This window comes from Perissodus microlepis, chromosome 8, assembly GCF_051167445.1.
Source record: "Perissodus microlepis isolate ML-2025 ecotype Zambia chromosome 8, ASM5116744v1, whole genome shotgun sequence".
In the NCBI taxonomy this organism is placed as follows: domain Eukaryota; kingdom Metazoa; phylum Chordata; class Actinopteri; order Cichliformes; family Cichlidae; genus Perissodus; species Perissodus microlepis.
Genome location: NC_140468.1, coordinates 10,964,488 through 10,984,563, shown reverse-complemented (window position 1 = coordinate 10,984,563; position 20,076 = coordinate 10,964,488). Strand labels below are relative to the sequence as shown.

The 20,076-nt window shown below is 41.5% G+C and overlaps 2 protein-coding genes across 2 annotated transcripts; one reads left to right on the top strand and one right to left on the bottom strand.

Annotated features, from left to right (window-relative positions):
* Positions 1 to 342: 342 nt before the first annotated feature.
* Positions 343 to 3,664, bottom strand: hpdl (4-hydroxyphenylpyruvate dioxygenase-like). The gene is made up of 5 exons (XM_084937471.1): positions 2,864 to 3,664; positions 2,610 to 2,776; positions 2,381 to 2,532; positions 1,749 to 1,876; positions 343 to 1,241 (listed from the first exon to the last, which is right to left on the bottom strand). The coding sequence occupies exons 1-5, from the start codon at positions 3,616 to 3,618 to the stop codon at positions 1,037 to 1,039; spliced, it is 1,407 nt and encodes a 468-aa protein (XP_084793597.1). The 5' UTR covers positions 3,619 to 3,664; the 3' UTR covers positions 343 to 1,036.
* Positions 3,665 to 4,074: 410 nt separating this feature from the next.
* Positions 4,075 to 20,033, top strand: zranb1a (zinc finger, RAN-binding domain containing 1a). The gene is made up of 10 exons (XM_084937470.1): positions 4,075 to 4,425; positions 4,881 to 5,733; positions 10,966 to 11,153; positions 12,271 to 12,424; positions 13,315 to 13,386; positions 14,084 to 14,282; positions 14,959 to 15,079; positions 16,470 to 16,599; positions 17,606 to 17,835; positions 18,975 to 20,033. The coding sequence occupies exons 2-10, from the start codon at positions 4,905 to 4,907 to the stop codon at positions 19,188 to 19,190; spliced, it is 2,139 nt and encodes a 712-aa protein (XP_084793596.1). The 5' UTR covers positions 4,075 to 4,425; positions 4,881 to 4,904; the 3' UTR covers positions 19,191 to 20,033.
* The last annotated feature ends 43 nt before the right edge of the window (positions 20,034 to 20,076 follow it).

Below are 20,076 nucleotides of genomic sequence, written 5' to 3'. Positions count from 1 at the left end.
GCAGCTGTTTGACCAGTAACAGTTCTTCAAGTGACTGTGTGGGTGGGTTATTTAGGGAAAAAAAGGGCCAAAGAGCCTAGTTTAATTTTCCACCAACATAATGTTTACATAATGAAGTGAACAACAAATAATAGTTTGGGATACATTTCTACATTACGAGCCAATGAAGTGGTCACTTTTCCTCTTTTTCTCATATGGACAGTGACTTTGACTAAGTAATGCTAATGCATTAAATCAATTAATAATACCTTAGTATAAAATGTAAATAAATAAATAAATAAATATTCCTCACTTTTCCTGTATTCATAACTATGAGCATTATAGTAAGCAAATGCACTTAAATGTTTTAAGGGAAAATACTTTAATATACAGTGTTATTATAGCACAGTATACATTAAAAAAAAAGCACACTATCATTGATGCATTAGCAAGCTTTCAGTCTTCTAGCAGCTTGAGCTTGTTGTGCATACTTCATTGAGTATATGTGGAAGTGGTGTTCAGACACTTTACATACATATACTGCATTAACAATGAAGAACAAGCAACTGCACCCAAAAGCATTGCAAAGTAAAAGTACCGCATGCAAGTGCTACTATCAAAATATAATGTAAGTAACTGTAAGTTCCAGTATCTTTGAAAATTACTAAGGAAGGTCTAAGAGGTTTTAAGTGTGCTTATTCTGAAGTTTGGCCCACACAAGAAGAAAAACAGAGCACAATATTTTGAAGCCAGCAATTGATTTTCAGTTTACTGTGAGTCAAGTTTATTGAGGTTACTCTGGAGCAATGTGGTTTACTTTGAGACAGTGAAAACAAAGACATTCTTTTACTCCTACAGCAAGTGTCTTTTGTTGTATCATTTCAAGTACAGAACACAGCACCCATTTCAACAGATATGAATACATTATATAATAAGTAATGTGTCATCAGTGCAACGAGGGACATTTTAGAGACTAATTTAAATATTTCATATGTTTTTCAGTAAATAGTGTAGCCACGTGAAATAAAACAACCTGTTATAGAAATGTTTGGAGTGGCTAACTAAGAGCAGTTTGTGCAGTTTTTGAGGATCCCTGAGGTTCTTGACGATCCACCCTCTCATTTTCCATGTACGCCTGCACCGACCGCCACAGCGCCTTGATGTTCCCCTCGCCAAATCCCGTTGCCCCTCTTCGCTCAATCAGCTCGAGAAAGAAGGTGTTCTCAGCAAATATGGGCTTGGTGAACACCTGTAGAAGATGTCTGAAAGGGGAAAAGCAGCACAGTAGATTCACTTTCAGCCTTGGGACTGTTTACACAACTTTTCATTGGTGAATACAAAAATAAAAAATAAAAAAATTGTGGTGCATGTCTTTCATCATTATTGCAGCAATTTTAAACGAAGTCAAGCAGTTTTCACATGCATGTTGCAAGCCAAACGGGCTTCTGTAATTGTACTGAATAGTAAAACAGGAACATGTCCTCATTTTAATAGAGATGACTGATAAGATTGCTTGCTGACATTGAGCAGCCATACATCACACAAAACTTTCACAGTGTTTCACTTATTTAATAAGATATTGCCGAAGATAGTATTTAACCATTTTGCTTTGTTTTTATAAAAATGCAGAAGGACTAAACCTTCACAAACTGTTTTTTTCCTCCGTATGTAGAGAAAGATGGTTAAAAAGAAACCATCGACTAAAACAATTTAAAAGAGAGGCATTCTTTGAAGGCTGTGAGAGATTACAACTCTTGATTGGCTCTTACCTTTTACTTTCACTGGATGCTCTCTGTGATAAAGGATCCTGGTGCAGGTCTGTATCCAGGAGAATCCCATGCTGTGCTAGCATCTGGGGGCTGTGACCTGCTTCCTCTATTTCCTGCTGTTTTCCCAGCTGCCACAGCGCATGGGATGGGTTTAAAAAGATGGAAAATTCCTTTATTTTTGAACTTGTTACAAAGTCTGTAATTATAGTGTTTGCTCCTGTGATTACTGGTACAAAGCAGACCCTGTTCTCCTTCTGTGTGGTGATGGCATAACCTTGAAAAGTGTGATAATGACTTGGATTATGTGTTCTAGTGGGAGAGGTTTGCCTTCAAAGCCCTCTTTTCTTTGATATCATTCTCAGCCTTAAGCCACAGTTCAGCTAGGTTTTAGGCATAACTACTTTGTTAAGTGTGGTAATATATCATGGTTTGGATCAAAATGTACCCTTTTAACAAGATCTGAAAAATCTCTGAAAGCCTGCCTTGCAGGAAGTATGAGGACAAACTTCCCCCAAATTCCCAAAATTTCAAAATCCAGGCCAGCTATGTAAATTAAACAGAACTATAATGTGAAAATATGAATAAAACACAGGTCGCTTCTTGCAGTGATTATAGTTCAAAATCATTCAAACCTGAGTGTAATAGGCTGGAGGAGGGGAGGAAAATTGTACGCCAGCTTCAGCCATCGTGTGTGCAGTAGAAACAATGTTTTTGGTGTACAGCCCAATGTGCTGGATCCCTGGGGCCCTATGCTGCTCCAAGAAGGTGTCAACCTGGTTCCGGCCTGACAAAGCAAATGCAAACAATGATAGCGGAGATCATAAATAGTGGCTTAAATTAGAAACTAGGGGTTTCTATTACCTTGTTCGGGCAGTGATTCCGCAATGACAAACTTGCAGTCAGGCTCCTTTTTGCCAGCAAAAGGAAGAGCGATGCCTGCTTTGCTGCACTTCCAGTACTCCATGGCAGTAAGTCGAAGCCCAATGCCCTCCTGGTTTATCACAAAACCTTCATCCACGTCTTCATTACTATTCAGGAGAACAAACAGCCTTTAGATTACTGACACCACGCTGGGGAAAAGATATGACAACAAATGCCTCGGAACAGTTTCTCACCTATCAATGAAAAACCTCTGAAAACCAAAGACCTTCTCGTACCACCCCATGACCTGGTGGGTTGTCTTCCTGGGGCAGGCATAAGTTATGTGATCAAAGTGTGTGACAGGACAAGACATGTCCTCTTCTTCCAAGCTCCAGTCCTTTTCAATGACATCAAACCCTGGCAAAAAGACTCCCTCATAGTTTGTCTTCTCGATTAGCGTGTGACACACATTTCCCACAATTGATTTTACTACAGAGTAGGTGACAGGACCATTCACGTCCTCAACGGTGGTGGGGGGCACCAAGAAATTACAGCCCAGATCGCGAAGAACCTTGAATGACCTTTGGACATCCGCTACCTCGAAACACACGTTGTTTACAGTATCCACCGGATGAAGAGGGCTTAAATCATAAAGACATCCCAAAGAATTATTACCCTGCTTGTACTTCTCCAAGTCAGCCCGCTGTGGATCAATGGAGTATCTGTCAGCTAATCCCAGTATCCCTTCATTCAGTCCCACTCTGCTCTTACTGGGTCTCTCATTTACGACGAAAACTGCTGCTCCTTTCCTGAAAGCAAACTGCTTGGACTTGTCAGTTAATCTGGCAGCAAATAAATCAAACTTGAATTTAGAGACAAGGTCATTAGCTATTTTCTCCGCGTTAGAAACGTGGAGCGAAACGTGGTGTAACCGGCTCAAGAAAACAGCCATGTTTTCAGTGACGTTTTGAAAGGGGCGTGTCCAGAGAAAGCGGAACCCTTGATTCATAACCGAAAAGCCTATTTTTTTCAGTTACATCAGCATATACTTAACGCTTTTGCTATTCTTCACAGCTAGTTCAGAATTTAATTGGAATGTATTCAAAATATAATTTAAGAAATTAAACAATTTACAGACTCACCATGGTTTCTATGCTGCTTATAAATATCGGATTTAATATCCATACGGATAATGTCATATTTATGTAATCCAGTTTTCTATCCCAATCTTTGGGGACATCTTTGGGGATGTGTAAACTATCCAATCGCAAATGTCTTAGCATGACTAACATCAACATGTTTTTGTCTAGTGCAATGTGCCTAAAAATCGACAAAATATGCAAAGTATTTCAGCGACGTGGTTATCAACTCTTTCTGCGTCCTAAAAATTAAACCTCCCAGGGCGTTTTGACTGTTCCGGACGTTCCTGAAGGCAACACAGTACTTTACCTTTGTCCAATCACGTTGAGAACTCAGCCAGATGATTGGTGACGGAGGCAGGCCAGCGTTTATTTTGGCTCTGCTACTCGTTTGTCTCGCTGTCGCCGCCATTAAACAACACGGAGGCAATGTAAACCACGGAGAGTCGCGGATTTAAACGATGATTCGAGGTGTTCCAGGCTTTGCCGGGGATTGCTTTGTTCCGCCAGTGGTTAACGAGTCCATGAAGGTAAACATGTGAGAGGGCAGAGGAGTCGAAATCATTCGGATTGGGAAAGGTTTGATTGAGCCGGAGGAGGAGGAGAGGAGGGGAGGAGGGGGAGTGAACGAGAAGGGTTTGTTGTGGTTTTCGGCGGCGCAGCGCAGTCACGAAACGGTAAGATTATCACATTTTCTTCACATGAATGAAATTATGACCTTTTCCATGACTGTATGCTCCGTCTTGCGCGTTAACCGTTGGATTTGATGGCAGCTAGCTCTATATATGCTAGGAGGTTAGCTCAGTAGCTAGCAAGCTAAAGCTAAAGACTAAAAACATAACTGCAGAGTAACGCAATAGTGTCTTTAGTCAGATGAGTTAAAACCGCGCTGTTAACCATTCTTCTTAGAGTTACGGATTATTAAGGATTAAAATCAAACACTCTAAAATGTAATCTTGCCAGTGTGTCATTGAATGTGCCCGATCAGATGCAGGTTAGTTTACAAACTGCTGGAGCATATGCTGGACGGAATTCTTATATCTAAACATAATGGTTTGTAATACCTGCTTATTCGAGATTATTCTCAGAGCAATTGTTTATGTCTCAACTCTAACGGGATTTTTCACAACAGTGCATCCAACTAAAGTAGTTCACAATGACGGAGCAGAGGATAAAGTGGGCCTGTGACTACTGCACCTATGAAAACTGGCCATCTGCAATCAAATGTACTATGTGCCGTGCACCGAGGTTGAGGGGACCCATTATTACAGAGGAACCTTACAAAAACAGTCCTGATCTGGACCCCGGGCTGGAGTGGGAGCCTTCTAGAAGTGAAAGTGGCAGCAGCCTCCTCATCTGTCCTGATTCCAGTGCCAGGCCTAGAGTCAGGTCACCCAGTATGGCTGAGATTGCCAATAAGTGGTCCTGCCAGATGTGCACCTATCTGAACTGGCCTCGTGCCATCCGTTGCACACAGTGCCTCTGTCAGCGCCCGAGGACCAGCAGCCCCACTGAGTCCCCACAGACGTCAGGCTCCAATGCAGGTTGCCGCCCTGCTCTCCACTCTCCTGTGGATACCTGTGAGGAGTATAATGACAGAAACAGACTCAACACCCACCAGCAGCACTGGACATGTACCGCCTGCACTTACCAGAACTGGCCCAGAACTACAAAATGTGTGGTGTGTGACCTCCCCAGGCCCAACAACCAAGAAGCCATAGAGCTGGCCGAGTCTGCGGAGCCCTCACCCGTAATCAACGAGCAAGACAGGGCTCGGTGGAGGGGCAGTTGCAGCGAAGGCCAGGGGCAAAGGAGATCCCCTCCTATGCCCAAGAGGGAAGATCATGTCACTATGGATTTCCAGAGGATAGAGCTTGCAGCTGGAGCCATGAGCAAAGAGGAACAAGAAGTCGACTTCAAGAGGTTAAAGCAGATTAGGAACCGAATGAAGAAAACTGACTGGCTGTTTCTTAGTGCATGTGCTGGTGAGTTCTTTTTCCCTTTCTACATTACATGTAATTTCTGCATGGATTAGGAGATCAGTTGGTTCATAGCAAATGAATGATGTGAAAATGTGCTTGTTTCTTAATTTTGTTTAAAAAGAATACACTCCCCTATGTCATGTTTTTCTTATAACAACACTTTTTTTGTGTGTGTCTGTGATGTCATGCTAAGCGACAGCAAAGCATTGTACTCCAGACAGAGGTGGCAGTTATTGTCCCCAAGGCAACACATTTTCTGTGTTATTACATTGCAGATGGTGCATCACTCTGCAAAGTGCCAAGGTTGCACAGCACTAAGAGCCACTTTGTATTTTATAAATGAGTGACGGCATGACTCATTGTTTAGTCTCCAAATATTAGAGTACAGAAGAAATTCCTGCTGTGTTATTTCATAGGGCGGTGCCATCAGGTAAATACTGCTGACTGCAATGAGAAAAACAAAATGTGGTAAAAGGGAAAGTAGGAATTTGGTCCAACTCACCACTGATGTTCCCAGTGCTTTTACTTGGGCTCTGAGAGCATCTTTGAGCAACTGAGAGGGTGTGAGTGCTTCCCAGCTGGTGGGGATGAATGGGCCGTCTGGGCAGCGTAGTGCAAGTGCAGCCCATGGAGCAGAGAGTCTCCTGGCTCACAGTCAATAGACCCTGTAAACAGTGGCGCGTATGTGCTGAACAGGGCCCCCCAAGAGGTAAAAATAACATTGACAGGACATTAAAAACAGTCAACAAAAAACAGAAGGAAAAAAAAAAAAACATGAGTGCAGCACATGATCAACGCCCCCTTGACCTTTGCACTGATTGAACTTGGCAGTATTTTTTTTGTCGTTTTCTTTTTTCCCCTCTCCCTACCCCTGTCCTTAAAGACATGGGAAGACTCATGTATTAACTGTAAATATGGCTTTGCCTTTTTTTCTTTTCTTCTTCTTCATACCATGTCTCTGACTCTTTACGGTTATACCGCATGTGCTCTTCAAAGTGTTTGTCAGTGGAGGAAGTGCCTGAGTCGAGTATGTTATGGCCAAGCACTTCCTCAGGTCTGAAAACACGATCTCACTTCACTTTACTTTGTTCCTGCAGTTGTACTTTAACGTTTTTTTGTGCTCCGTACAAGAGCCAAAATCAGATGATTCCCATTGATTGTGCTTTCCCACAAAAGGAAGCGGACATGTTTTTGTATTATGGTTCTTTTGTTTCAGTGAAAAACCTAACTGGTGTCTCTTGCTGTTGCCGCTCTGTTTATATTTCGATGCTGTTCCTGATAATGTGGTGTGGGAGAAAAAAAACATTATCAAGGACCTCTGTTTGTTTTGCTTTCAGAAGATTAAATTAATCTCGACGATGAACTGAATTTTTCAGATGATTCAAAAAATGCAAGCCCACCACTTTGTAGTACTTACGGTGAGAGATATCGAGAAACAAACAGACATTGATTTCATTTGTTCCAGCACATTACTTTTAGATAACCATAGGTTACTGTGGAGCAGCTGATTGAGAAACAATGTCAGATTGTGTATTTGTTAAGCGCAGACCAATATTAGCTCAGTCTTTCACAACCTGCATGATGTGCATTGATCAGACTGTAGGCACTGCTGGGATCAGACATGCTCTCATGAAGCTGACCTTGTCAAGCATGCAAAGGCAAAATATTCTGACATGTTAGTTCACTGAGGGCGTAATGAGGCGTTCTAGTTGGGATAAAACCACAAACCATCATGCCTAAAGACCTCTATGACCCATCTCTGGGTGATTGGGTCATTATGGGGACTAATATTACATAGCCTAATCTTTTAATGGGTTGCAGTTGCGAAAACTTAAATGTCTTTATTTACATTAAATGAAAGGACCCATACAGCGCTCCGAAAGATAAAATACTGGTTAGGGCTGCCACAAACGATTATTTTGATAGTCGACTAGTCACCGATTATGTTTGCGATTAGTCGACTAATCAGATCATGCATCCATTGGACGTAAAACGTACAGCTTATTGCACCAGCATGCATCTGCTCTTATATAACTATCATTAGCTTACAGCTTTAAGTGTTTACAGTATGTGCTAACTAAAAATAAAGACATGTTAGTTTATTAAATTTTAATGAAATTTGTAGATTGTTTCGGTGAAGTTTAATAAACTCCTTGCTATCTAAAATATAACGGGACACCGGAGTATATTCTCGAGTATATCTCACACTTCTGATAATCAGTTGTCTTCTTGACGTTTATTCAGCTGTGTAAAAACTATAACTTTAATCTCAGCCAAACCGATTTACTCAGGAACAAATAAAATACTAAAAAAAAAGCCGAACAATAACATTTTGAGTTTATCTAAGTGACTTATATATATTTAACCTGAGTAGCGAAAGATGGCAGTGGGTTTGAAAACGATTTGTCGGGAGTCCGGTGTTCTCACGGGCTCTAGTGAGCCTTGCCCCTGGCTAGCTATCGAGCTAGTGGGTAACAGACGTCTCCGAAAAGCGCTTTTGAAAATATGTGGTGTCTTGATAAACTGAGCAGACATTTGAGGTTTACACAGCTACATTCTCGCCTGAAAATATGTTAAACGTTTATTTTGTGACCCAGAAAGAATAATAAGAGTAATATTAAAACTAACTAGCTGCCGCCATTGTTGGAAACTGAGCTGGGCTGCACTATGAATTCTGGGACACAGCTTCTTCTTCTTCTTCTTCTTCTTCTTCTTCTGGGTTTAACGGCAGCTGGCATCCTTGTACATGCAGTGCTGCCATCTTCTGTTTCAGTCCGTTATTACACTCTTAAATTCTACTACTTATTCCCGCGTCTTTTGTGATCTTACAAAGCTTCAAACGATGCGTCGACTATTAAATCAGTCGTCGACGATTTTGATAGTCGACGTAATCGTGACTAGTCGACTAATCGTGGCAGCCCTAATACTGGTCAAGAAATCTGGTTTGCACTAATGCTTGCTCACCATGCCAATGCACATTACTTAGTCTTCATAACTTCTTTTATTGTTTTTGTTTTATATTACAAAGATTGGTATGAGTAACACAAGAAAGGTCTTTTTTTTTTTCTTTTTTTTTTTTTTTTGCAAACCTAGCTGCCTTAACCAGTAGGGTATCTCTCCATCTATCCATTCCTGTTTATCAGGGACTTGATGCAGCAGTCTAATCAGTGATGTCATGGGAGACAGCCAGGTGAGAAACGTAATCTCTCCTGCATGTCTTAGGATTGCACTGGGTCTCCTCCCAGTTGGATATGCTAGAATCCCCTCAACTAAGAGCCATCCAGGAGGTATCATAGTCAACTGCCTGAACACTGACCCTCTTTCGAACTGCCATTCTCGTCATCCTATCTCTAAGGGTACACTAGTTGCAGATTGCTGATTTAAAAACAGCGGAAATGAGCAATCACTTCTTTTGGGTCACTACCCAGAGCTCACGGCCACAGGGAAGGGTAGGAACATAGATCGACCAGTAAATCAACAGCTTCAGCTTGACGCTGAGCTCACTCTTCACCACAACAAACTGGTTACAGCATGCACATCAGTGCAGATGCCGTCAGTCTCCCACTCCACTCTTCCTCCAGTTGCAAACAAGATCCAGTGATACTTGAACCCCATGAACTACCACTGTTTTTTTGCGTGACATTTGTGCTGTTGCGTCAGGGAGTAAGTAAATTTGTCTTGGGTCAGGTACCAGACTGCTATGATGATGATAACAAGAATTTAAGGATCCTAGCTATCATCTTGGTGAAACCTCGTTGGTCGATTGCACTGCAGTGCATGCTTTATTGGGAATCACTGTTTAAAAATGTAGCGTGCTGCTAGTAGTTCAGCATCTAACCACATGCTTGGGTAACAAAATATTGAACGAAGAGAAACCATTAAGCTGACCGATGGAAATGTTTTTTAAGTTCATCACATTTTAGTGCGGGCCTTTCATATTCTGTGAGGCAGCCCACATTAAGTGTACTGCCTCACTTGAGCACACTTGATGTTGGCTCTCTATTAATGGTAATGGTTTGGAAGAACAGAGCCCAGACAAAGGTTTACGGTTTGTTTATCGAAGTCTAAATTTAGCAAAACTGCCTGTATTCACTGAAAACGGGTCACCGCATTCTTGAGTTCCTTTGAGGTCTCCCGCATAGCAACAGCTATTGCAACTCAAATCATTCTGCATGTATTTATAGATCTGTTTGCAAAATGTCACCCAGTATGTGTAAAATGAGAAGGGTCATGCTTGGAATGTTTTAGTCCAGATTCACTCAACTGTCCTCTTCCCTGCCTGAGAGAACATCCTGATGTAAGGCAGCCAGTTTAAATAAAGCAGCTCTTCCAGTGTCCTGTTTGCTACCTAGCTGTTTCACTCATAACAGATGTTGAGACTAGTAGGTTCAACACAGACTGTCCTATGTGTTACACAGCTCTCTGATAGCTCTACTTTACAGCTACACTGCTCTGTCTGTTCTGCTATGTAGTAGCCCGACAGTGTGATAACTGTTCTTGCACTCGGTTAGCTCGTGGCTACATCTAAAGGTCATCAGAGCTGTCGATTGACGTCAAGGCCCTATTTAATTTTTTCCTCTAGTTGAATTTGTTTTACAAATTTCTCCCAGGTTTTAATAATAATAAATTGTGACTTGCAATGTTGTATTAGCACATTTAAAGCTGTCTGTTACATCTTGCTTCTACTACAAGAACAGACATGGGGATTGAAGCTGCGCCAAAAAATATATCTAAACCATTTTTAAAATGGATTTTAATTTTTTTTTTTTTTTGGGCTGATACATGTATGTTCTTTTGATTATCTTTTGAATACACTCAGTTGCTTGTTTCAGTATGCCTAAGTAATACTAATCCAATCTTATCAAATTACTATAGCAAAGTAATAAATGCTACATTGCAGGTGGGTTATGATGTTTACAAAGGTGTTGAACCTTTTATGGTCAGCTCTGAGGTTGGACTTTTAGTGCTGTTAAATGGCTTGTGTTGTATCATTTTGTCTTCCCTATATCGATGGACCAGACTTGAATGTGTATGTCATGTGATGACATAAATGGCCGACTATGTTGACATGAGTCACTCTATTAAAGTTTGATAGCCTCACTACACAAAATCCTAGAAAAGAAGCGGTGTCAGCAATATTTAGGCACTGATTCATCACTTTTAACAGTTGTTTTCCATTATTTTTCCTTTTTATTTTTTTTAACCTTCCTTTCTTCCTTCCTTCCTCTCTTGCAGGCGTTGTGGAGGGAGACCTGGCAGCAGTAGAAGCTTACAAGTCATCCGGTGGCGACATTGCCCGACAGCTCACTGCAGACGAGGTGCAGCTCCTTAATCGGTCCTCAGCTTTTGATGTAGGCTTCACTCTGGTTCATCTGGCTATTCGCTTTCAAAGGCAGGACATGCTCGCCATTCTGCTAACAGAGGTAAGCATAGTCTTGAATCTTTGAGCAAAAATTTGCCATAAGTTTTGCCCTTTTATTATTAAACTTATGTTTTTTTAATTAAAAAAACAAAACAAGTTTCTGCATACAAACAGAAAAGAACAGGAAGCAAGATTGGATTAGTCAGTTTGAAAATTTAATCTTAAGAGGATTTGTCAGTTTTTATAAAAAGATCCTAAAAATTCTAACATGCCTGTAAAGTCTCTTTATGTTACAGAAACTGTTCATTTTTAAGTGCTTTTTTTTGTATTTCTCATTATCAGCCACAACAGCTTATAATTGCTCCTTACCAAGTGTACTATATAATGAGAAATAGATGCTCTTAATGCATAGAATTACAGCGGAAAAGCACTTTTTTAGAATTAGGGGGGTATTAGAATTGCTGCTATTCTGTCATTGTTTCTTATGGGGCATGATAACAGAGTTGATGTGGTTTCGGAGAGCAAACAGTGATTAGGAAAAGGCACAGGAAGCATGTTGGCAAGCATAGAAAGGCAAGTCTTTACTATGCACGGGAGAGTTTGATCCCCAGTATGCCAAATGCTTGGGTGGGTAAGGTGGACCAACTTCCTCTTTTGTGCTGCGTGAAATGCACGGGAACCATGTCTCGACACGGTATGAGTATGTGTCAAGGATCTCGTCTCTGTTTGAGAAGATTCACTAATACTACTAAAACTGGAATTGACAATTCAAACAAAATTGTGAGCAAGAGAAGACAACACAGTGTATCAGAGTGCACAGGATGGCAGCGCATTCACTCTCGGCATGCAGTGTGGGTGAATACAATGCTTCTGTTTAATAGAATTGGCACTGTGCCTGCTCAGCTTTTGATGCTAACCCTCCTGGCGTGCTGCAGCTGATGGACAACATCTGGCGCGCTACCATAATGTCGTGGGTGGAGCTTGCAGTTTTGAATTTTCATTTTGGGAGGGCAAGCATTTAGCATAACAAATCTTTTGGGGTAGTACATTTGCAGACGTATCTTAAGCGTAGATAAGTTAGCTTAGTTTTAGTTATATAGTCCAAAGTTCACAAATTCATTTAATCTTTTAATTTCATTGTAAAATAAAAATTGTTAATCTGTGTGCATGTCTACAAGGTGAGCCAGCAAGCAGCTAAGTGCATCCCTTCCATGGTGTGTCCCGAGCTGACGGAGCAGATCCGCAGAGAGATTGCATCTTCACTACGTCAACGTAAAGGAGACTTCACCTGTTACTTCCTCACCGACTTGGTCACTTTTACTCTGCCCGCAGGTACTTGGGTCTTAATGCTTATACCACTTTTTTTTATTGGTGTGTGTTTGTGTGTGTAATCTAACCTCTCCTCCTGTTTATCCCTTTATCAGTTTTGCTTTATGGGCCTGTGCTCGCAGAAATATATAATTTTTCCTGTAGCCTCAATAAACGGCTCAGATTAAACTCCCACCCCAACAACCAGTCTTAATATTTGTCATGTCTGACACTGAATATTACTGGCTCCATTTACTCTGGAAGCAAACAATGGGGAAATAATTACTTTTGTGCTCTTTGGGATTCTATTCATGGCTTCTTTGTAGAATTTTCTTCTACACAGTATAAATGTCTAAATTGTCAATGTGTGAACTTGAATGTAAAAATAGGACCCCGCCTCATTGCACAGCATTGCTCAGAGAAACATCAGCTCGTCCCTGTGGCATTATGTCTTCACTGAAATGACATGCACTTTACTTTTAAGAACACCCACTGTTCTGATCTAGTCCTGCTGCTGCCCCTGGGAGCAAAGATTATGCAGCCTTCGCATATAAATTAGAATTTTTTTGTGTGTGTGCGTCTAATGCCAAGCATTTCACTACAGAGTGAATTTGGCCCGAGGCCAGCTGCAGGGCACTCGCTCTCTCGCTTTGTCTGTTTGTGTCTCTCTTGCTCTCAGACAAAGCCAGTGCCATTCACTATTGAACCAGAGAACAGCCACCAGTGTTCTGGCTTTGTGTGTGCACAGTTCAATACACAGAGCTTGTATTTACAGTGTGCCATTGACAAAATGCCATCCAGTGAAGAACATCCCCTCTGTGTGTCATTACTGTAGCATTTATGTTGCCCTCGGCCTTGTCTGCCATTAGGTTTTCATGCTCGTTATAACCTATCTTTCCCATGTTTCTCTGCAGATATAGAAGACTTGCCGCCTGCTGTCCAGGAGAAGTTGTTTGATGAGGTGTTAGATCGAGATGTGCAGAAAGGTACTGAAGCTGTCATTCTTTAAATCCTGTGTCATATTCTCAATCTGTCCAGTTGCATGTTTTCAGCCATTCATGTCCTGCAATAGAAGGGACTTTAAACTAGCATCTTCCCTGCCTGTGTTTGTCTTCAATCAGCTCCCCACCTCCTGCTTCGTCTTCTTTTCCTTCTCTAATTAGGTTAATTGAGCTCACTAGTTTCCCTCCCACATACTTATCTAATGACACTCTCCCAGTGCAGCTTTGTGTGTGTGTTTTGTGTTTCAACGAAGATATAAAAGGAGTATTATGACCCATTTAAGCCACCTTAAAGTGGGCTACTGGATAGAGCTGCCTTGAGTTTCTGGTGCAGAATATGATTGCATATTCAGGGAGATGTGTTTAATAATATTTCACGATGGGAAGAGAAATGCAGAAAAGCAGGTTTTGCATTTTGTCCCTGCGGAAATAGCGGCTGCAGCAGCTGCACATCTGAAACGCTTAACGCAGCATCTGTGCAATCCCATGCTGAGTTTTCGGAAACACAATTTTTTGTTTTTGATTCTTTTCATTAAACTATCAAATATATTAGCGGAGAAAATAAATGCAGCCAGTGTAAAACAAGTTCCTCTTTTGTGTTTTCACTGCAACAACACGGAACTTGATTAATTATTGTCTTGGCGTCCTCAACACCCAATCGCACATTTATATCTGTTTATAGAACTGGAAGAGGAATCTCCTGTTATCAACTGGTCTCTGGAGCTGGGGACACGCCTGGACAGTCGCCTCTACGCCTTGTGGAACCGTACTGCCGGAGACTGCCTGTTGGACTCTGTTCTGCAGGCCACCTGGGGCATCTACGACAAGGACTCTGTCCTCCGCAAGGCTCTCCACGACAGCCTGCACGACTGCTCCCACTGGTGAGAGGCTCAGCCCTACACAGTTCCTGTAGTCTGATACTTGACACTTGAAAATTTTCACAGGCTGCTCTCAGTTCATGTTACATATTCAAAAATGGCCTCGTGTTATCTGCATAAAAACAAGGCGAGAGCAGACGAACTGAAATAAATAAACTGCAAACAAGACTGGACACATTAAAACAACAACAAAAAAAAGTCATTCATCATTTCTCCCTCTACCAAGTTATGCTATTTTATTTAATTAGACTTTATTGTATTGATTCGATTCACTTTAACACAAGCACTTTGTTTTTTTCTTTGTGAATTTATGACCTTTTTACATCATAATTATATTTATTCTACAGTTTTTGCTATATTCTTGGAATACGAGTGACTGTAAATCCAGATTTTCAAACTGGTGTATAACAGAATATTCTTTCTAGAGGGCATGCCTATATACTACACTCATACAAGACAAAAAACATGGGTAAAAGTCCTTTTAATGAGCATTGCAGGTGTGTGGATTGTTCTGTTTATGTATAATTAAGACTTCTGGCACTTAAAGTGTAGCTCTTTTGAAGCTCTGTAAATGGATACATAAAGTAATCCATTCTATATAAGCAGGCTGAGCTCGAGGTCACCTTTAATTCAATAAGCTTTGAAAATAGTATAATAATATATATATTTTTTTAAATAGGTTTTACACACGCTGGAAGGAGTGGGAGTCATGGTACTCGCAGAGCTTTGGTTTACATTTCTCCCTCAGAGAGGAGCAGTGGCAGGAAGACTGGGCCTTCATTCTGTCTTTGGCCAGCCAGGTAATTATGTTGTTGTCTCTGGTTTACAGCCTACCTTCACTTCCATTGAGTTTAAAGACAGCGGTACATTTTTAATTTTTAAATTTTTTGGTCTACAAAAGAAATAAAAGCTGGAAGGTTTTTGACCCAAAACGTCTGTCTCCAAAATATTTACATAATAGTCCCTTTCCTCTCTTGCATTGTTTGCATATTCATTAGACTCTTGCAGCACTCCAGTCAGCAAAAGCGTGTGAGTCATATTGCAATAATTGTGGAAAACATCAAAATTGCAATGTATCGCCTGTATTTGATCAAGGAAAGGCAACTCATAAGATAGTTGGATGCATTTATATTTTGCTCACTCAACTCAAAAGCTGTCATTTACAAACAACTATCCTCAAAGAAACTTAATATGCACAATTAATACAGTTGAACAAATATCAATTAAATAAGCCCTTTTACATTGAAATCATTTGAAACTGTCTTTTCAAAGCTAGAAGCTGATCTGCTTAATATCTTGACATGAACAGAATCAGTGGAGCCTCTTCCATCTGGTCTCTAACACCGGGTAGTCGTGTTACGTGCACAACGCTCACTCCGCTGCCTCAAACAGGCCGATAGGTTATCTCGTCAGTACGGGCGTGCGGTTATATAATTCAACAGGCTGACACCGCAGTTGCAAGTAGATTAATTGTGCTTGCCAACTTCACGACACCACCAGAAATCCAAAACATATTTTAGTGCAGCTATTGATTTGCTGTTTTGTCAGATTCTGTTGCTGCAGTGACATCGGCCACCGTTTGTTTTTTTTAAACAACTCTATTTGAGGAAATAAAGGTCTGCATAAAGCACAAGCTACTGAAACTATGAACTATTGTGATATATGTGCATTAGTCTAAATGGGAAAAGACAGTCGGAAGGGTCGCACTGTGCATGGTGGATCATGTGTGAATGACAGATAGGACATAAGCAATTTACTGCTGATCCCCTAAGATGAAGTTGTAGACAGCTGATCTACCGGCACGCCTGCTGAAGCAGCACTCTCTCTCCCCAGCATGTGACCTTGGGATTTACAGGCATTTAGCTTAGAGCCACTCTACCAGCAGCACAAACAAACACAGCAAAAACTACCAAGCGATGACCTCGTCTCAGGCTTTGACAGCAACGGAGAGATGAGAGCCGAAGGATAAAAACCAAGCTTTTTAAATCCCATCCCACAAGGCTGAAACTTTGAAACCCCTTTTTATGTGATAGATCATTGCAGCTGTAGGATATTTAAAAGTGCTTATGTAATCTGCCCAATGAGAAGGAAAGAAAAGCGTTCATACTCGTGCATGAGATACTTTTCTCTTTGCAGTATGATCACAATGCCTAACTATTCTTATGCTTTTTCTTTTTCTCCTCTTTTTAGCCCGGGGCCAGCCTAGAGCAGACCCACATTTTTGTTCTTGCACATATTCTTCGAAGACCCATCATAGTCTACGGAGTGAAATACTACAAAAGTTTCCGTGGGGAAACGTTAGGATACACTCGTTTTCAAGGTGAGGCATCGTGTGGCTGTAATACAAAACGGTGTTCTCCACTCAGATCCTGAACTTGTAAAGGGTGTCAGATCTTGGAAAAAAAAAAGTGGAAACAAACAGAGTACTGACACTTGCTGATAGGTATGTTTCTTAATATTTAGTGATGTGACTATCAAAGGTGAAGCTTTGGACCCTCGTGTGTGCACTGTAGAGGGTGTAGTAGTCACTTATGTTACAGCTCTGCTAATAATTAAGTTTTTTCCTCTCCCCCAGTGCTATCTGCTTGCTGAAAAGGTCAAATGACCACAGTTGTAATTTAAGCAGAAAGAACTTTTTAAAATTGAGTGGAATTTGTGATAAACTGACCCCGGTGAGCTTCGCTGTTTATTTCTAACACTACTTTATCATGGCGTGAGCCAGCTTTAAACACCTGCAGCAACACCACATGAAACAAGGCCATTAGAATTACTCATACAGACAGGCTATTGTGTATGAGATGCAGAGTGAGCACAGCTGGAGTGCATGGCTGCCAGAATATCTTGACCTCATTCGGTGTGTTGCACTGATAATTTGAATAAATAAAATGGTCTCTGATGCCTCGCTGTGTATCTGTTCCGTTTAGGGTGCAGCCTGGTTATGATGGCCTGCCTTAATTACGGTAATTATGTGTGTAGACTGAAACCATAGCTTTTGTGTACATTGCACGCTAAGTGTTTAGTGATTGCTGGTGTGCTTTTGGAGCTGGAAGCTGGCCTGTCAGAAGCCAGAGGGGTGAGGGCGGGTGCACTTCTGAAAAAGCAGAGCATCAGGCTGCACCGCGGAGCTCGTCTCTGCTCACAAAGAACCGGTTGTTTTCAGCGGGCTAAAAAGCAGCCGCCTCTAGCGTCAGGTCAAATCTGAGAGTGCGCTCCGCCCCGGCTGACATTTGCACACAATTTGAGCGAACAGTTGCCGAGCCTGTTCCTGGCCGATGCCTCGAGTGCTGTGGCGTGCAGCACCTTTTGACTAGTTTGTGTGTCTTCAGGTGTGTACCTGCCTCTGTTATGGGAGCAGAGCTTCTGCTGGAAGAGCCCCATTGCCCTGGGCTACACACGGGGTCACTTCTCGGCCCTGGTGGCTATGGAGAATGACGGCTACGACAATCGCGGTGCGGGCGCCAACCTCAATACTGACGACGATGTCACAGTCACTTTCCTGCCATTGGTGGACAGCGAAAGGAAGCTGCTGCATATTCACTTCCTGTCTGCACAAGAGGTAGGAACTGTGGTTGTGCTGTAAAACTGCAGATTTGTTAATTTTTTAAAAATGTTTTTTTAATTTAACTTTAAAAAGCAGGTAATTGGGTAATTTTGAGAAGTGTATTTTGGTATTACTGTAAATATTTTTGAAACGTTACTGCTCAAATGAACGGTTTAGTGACTCTTTATTAATCTAAGCTGTTATTGGAAATAGCTCTGCTCAATATTTTTTCCTAGTTGCCTGCTTTGGAAATGTAAATGTGATTTTAATGTATTAAATCCAAAAATAAATGCATAAATTGCAGAGGAGGCGGAGCTGGAGGTGGCAGAGGAGACAAAGGTCCTAATTTTTATTTTCTTATTGGGAGTGACCAGGATGGACAAGATTAAGATTTAGTACATCACGGGGACAGCTTAGGTCTAGTGGTTTGGAGATGTGCAGAGGAGGGATGGTGTTTGATTTGAGCTACTGGGAAGGAGGATTCATGGATGTAGTGAAGGAGGATAAAAAGAGGGATGGCATGACAGACGAGGATGCTAGGGATAGTGTGGAGGCAGCTGATCCACTGTAGCGGCTAATGAAGAATATTAGAAAGCCTAGCAGGGTTATTCCAGCTCAATTTCCAAAAAGAACTGTGCTGACTGTATTTAAAGCCCAGCCTGCAAGGCTAGGTTAAAATATTATGTGTAGGTGGGATGTTGGGATGTGAAGAAACAGCAGTTGGATCAATTACCCAGTGTATTTTGACTTGTAGACAAGCTGGTTTCACCATGTGGCCATGTAATAATGTAGCGCACTACCAGATGTTATAAGCCTTTCACTTGTGCCATTTCTGAGTCACAGTACTTAAAACTGCATTAATCTTAAAATATGAAAAATCTACCAATTGTATTTAATACTTGTTGCATTTCATCAAAACTGAATCTACAGTTTAGATGGAGTGGCCTTTGTAATAAAAATTCCAGTTTTGGTAGCAGTGCCTCGTGAAACGACTAACAATCTTTAGCATTAGTTTCAGTGATTTTGGCTGTAGACCAGTTTTAGCTTTTTTTTGCAAATTAGTCTTGATGCAGGAAAGCTTTTAACATGTGCTATTGTGAGGTGAAAGCATGTATCTGAACATTACTAATAGCATGTTTTGTGTGTGACTTCAGATGGGCAACGAGGAGCAGCAGGAAAAGCTGCTGAGGGAATGGCTGGACTGCTGCGTGACAGAAGGAGGCATGCTGGCTGCCATGCAGAAGAGCTCTCGCCGCCGTAACCACCCCTTGGTCACCCAGATGGTGGAGAAGTGGTTGGACAGATACCGCCAGATCCACCCCTGTGCCTCTCTCTCCGACGGCGAGGAAGAGGACGATGAAGACGAGTGAGTGAGGGGGAAGTAGAGAAGAGAGAAAAGAGCTCTTAAATCTGTGGAATGGACATTATAGGGTCTGGGAGAGACTACCTTGCTATCTACATTTCCCTCCTCTCCCTCCTTTCTCCAAAAATGTTTAACTTGTAATAATGCATGTGTTCTGTGAGCTCTGTGGTAGAGAAGATACCAGCACCATCAAACAGAATCCCGATTACTGCTCCCGTGAACGCAAGTCCACTTGGTTTGCCTCCCTATAGTCCTTACCGGTTATCTTGATGCTTCCTGTCAAGGTAATTATCTCACCGTGAGAGAAGTAATAGCTCATATAGGAAAAATATACTGTATTTAAGGAAATCCTGAAGCTGCACTAGATGGCAAAGTTCATTTATACAGAATTGCCTGACAGAAATTTTTGCTTCAAACTGAGAGGATGATAATCCTTTTTGTGTGTGTGTGTGTGTGTGTGTATGTTTAAGGTTTACAGAGCACTTGTTTTCCTGATTGCTGATCCCCTCTGCAAAGCCCCATTTGATGTTGAATTTATTTATTTGTTTAGAAGAGTTGGCACGCGGAGGCGATACCCTTTGTTCTGCCCCGTTTTATCTGTTTTTTGGTTGCTTTTTTTTTTTTTTGATCCTTTCAGTTGAAGTATTTTATTTTGCACAGATTATACATAAATTCTGTGAGGGGGGGGGGGGGGGGGGGGACATACAGGCTTACTGACATTTCTATGTGTGACATAGTTTGTGTTTGAGTGGGTGGTGGTGATGATGCTGGTGGGGGAAAGAAAACCAAACGCCCTGCCTCTTTCAGTGGACAGCGTTAATATTAAATTTGACTCACTTGCACCTACTTACTTACTTGCATTGTTCATTAATTCCCACCGTTAAATTCGTTGT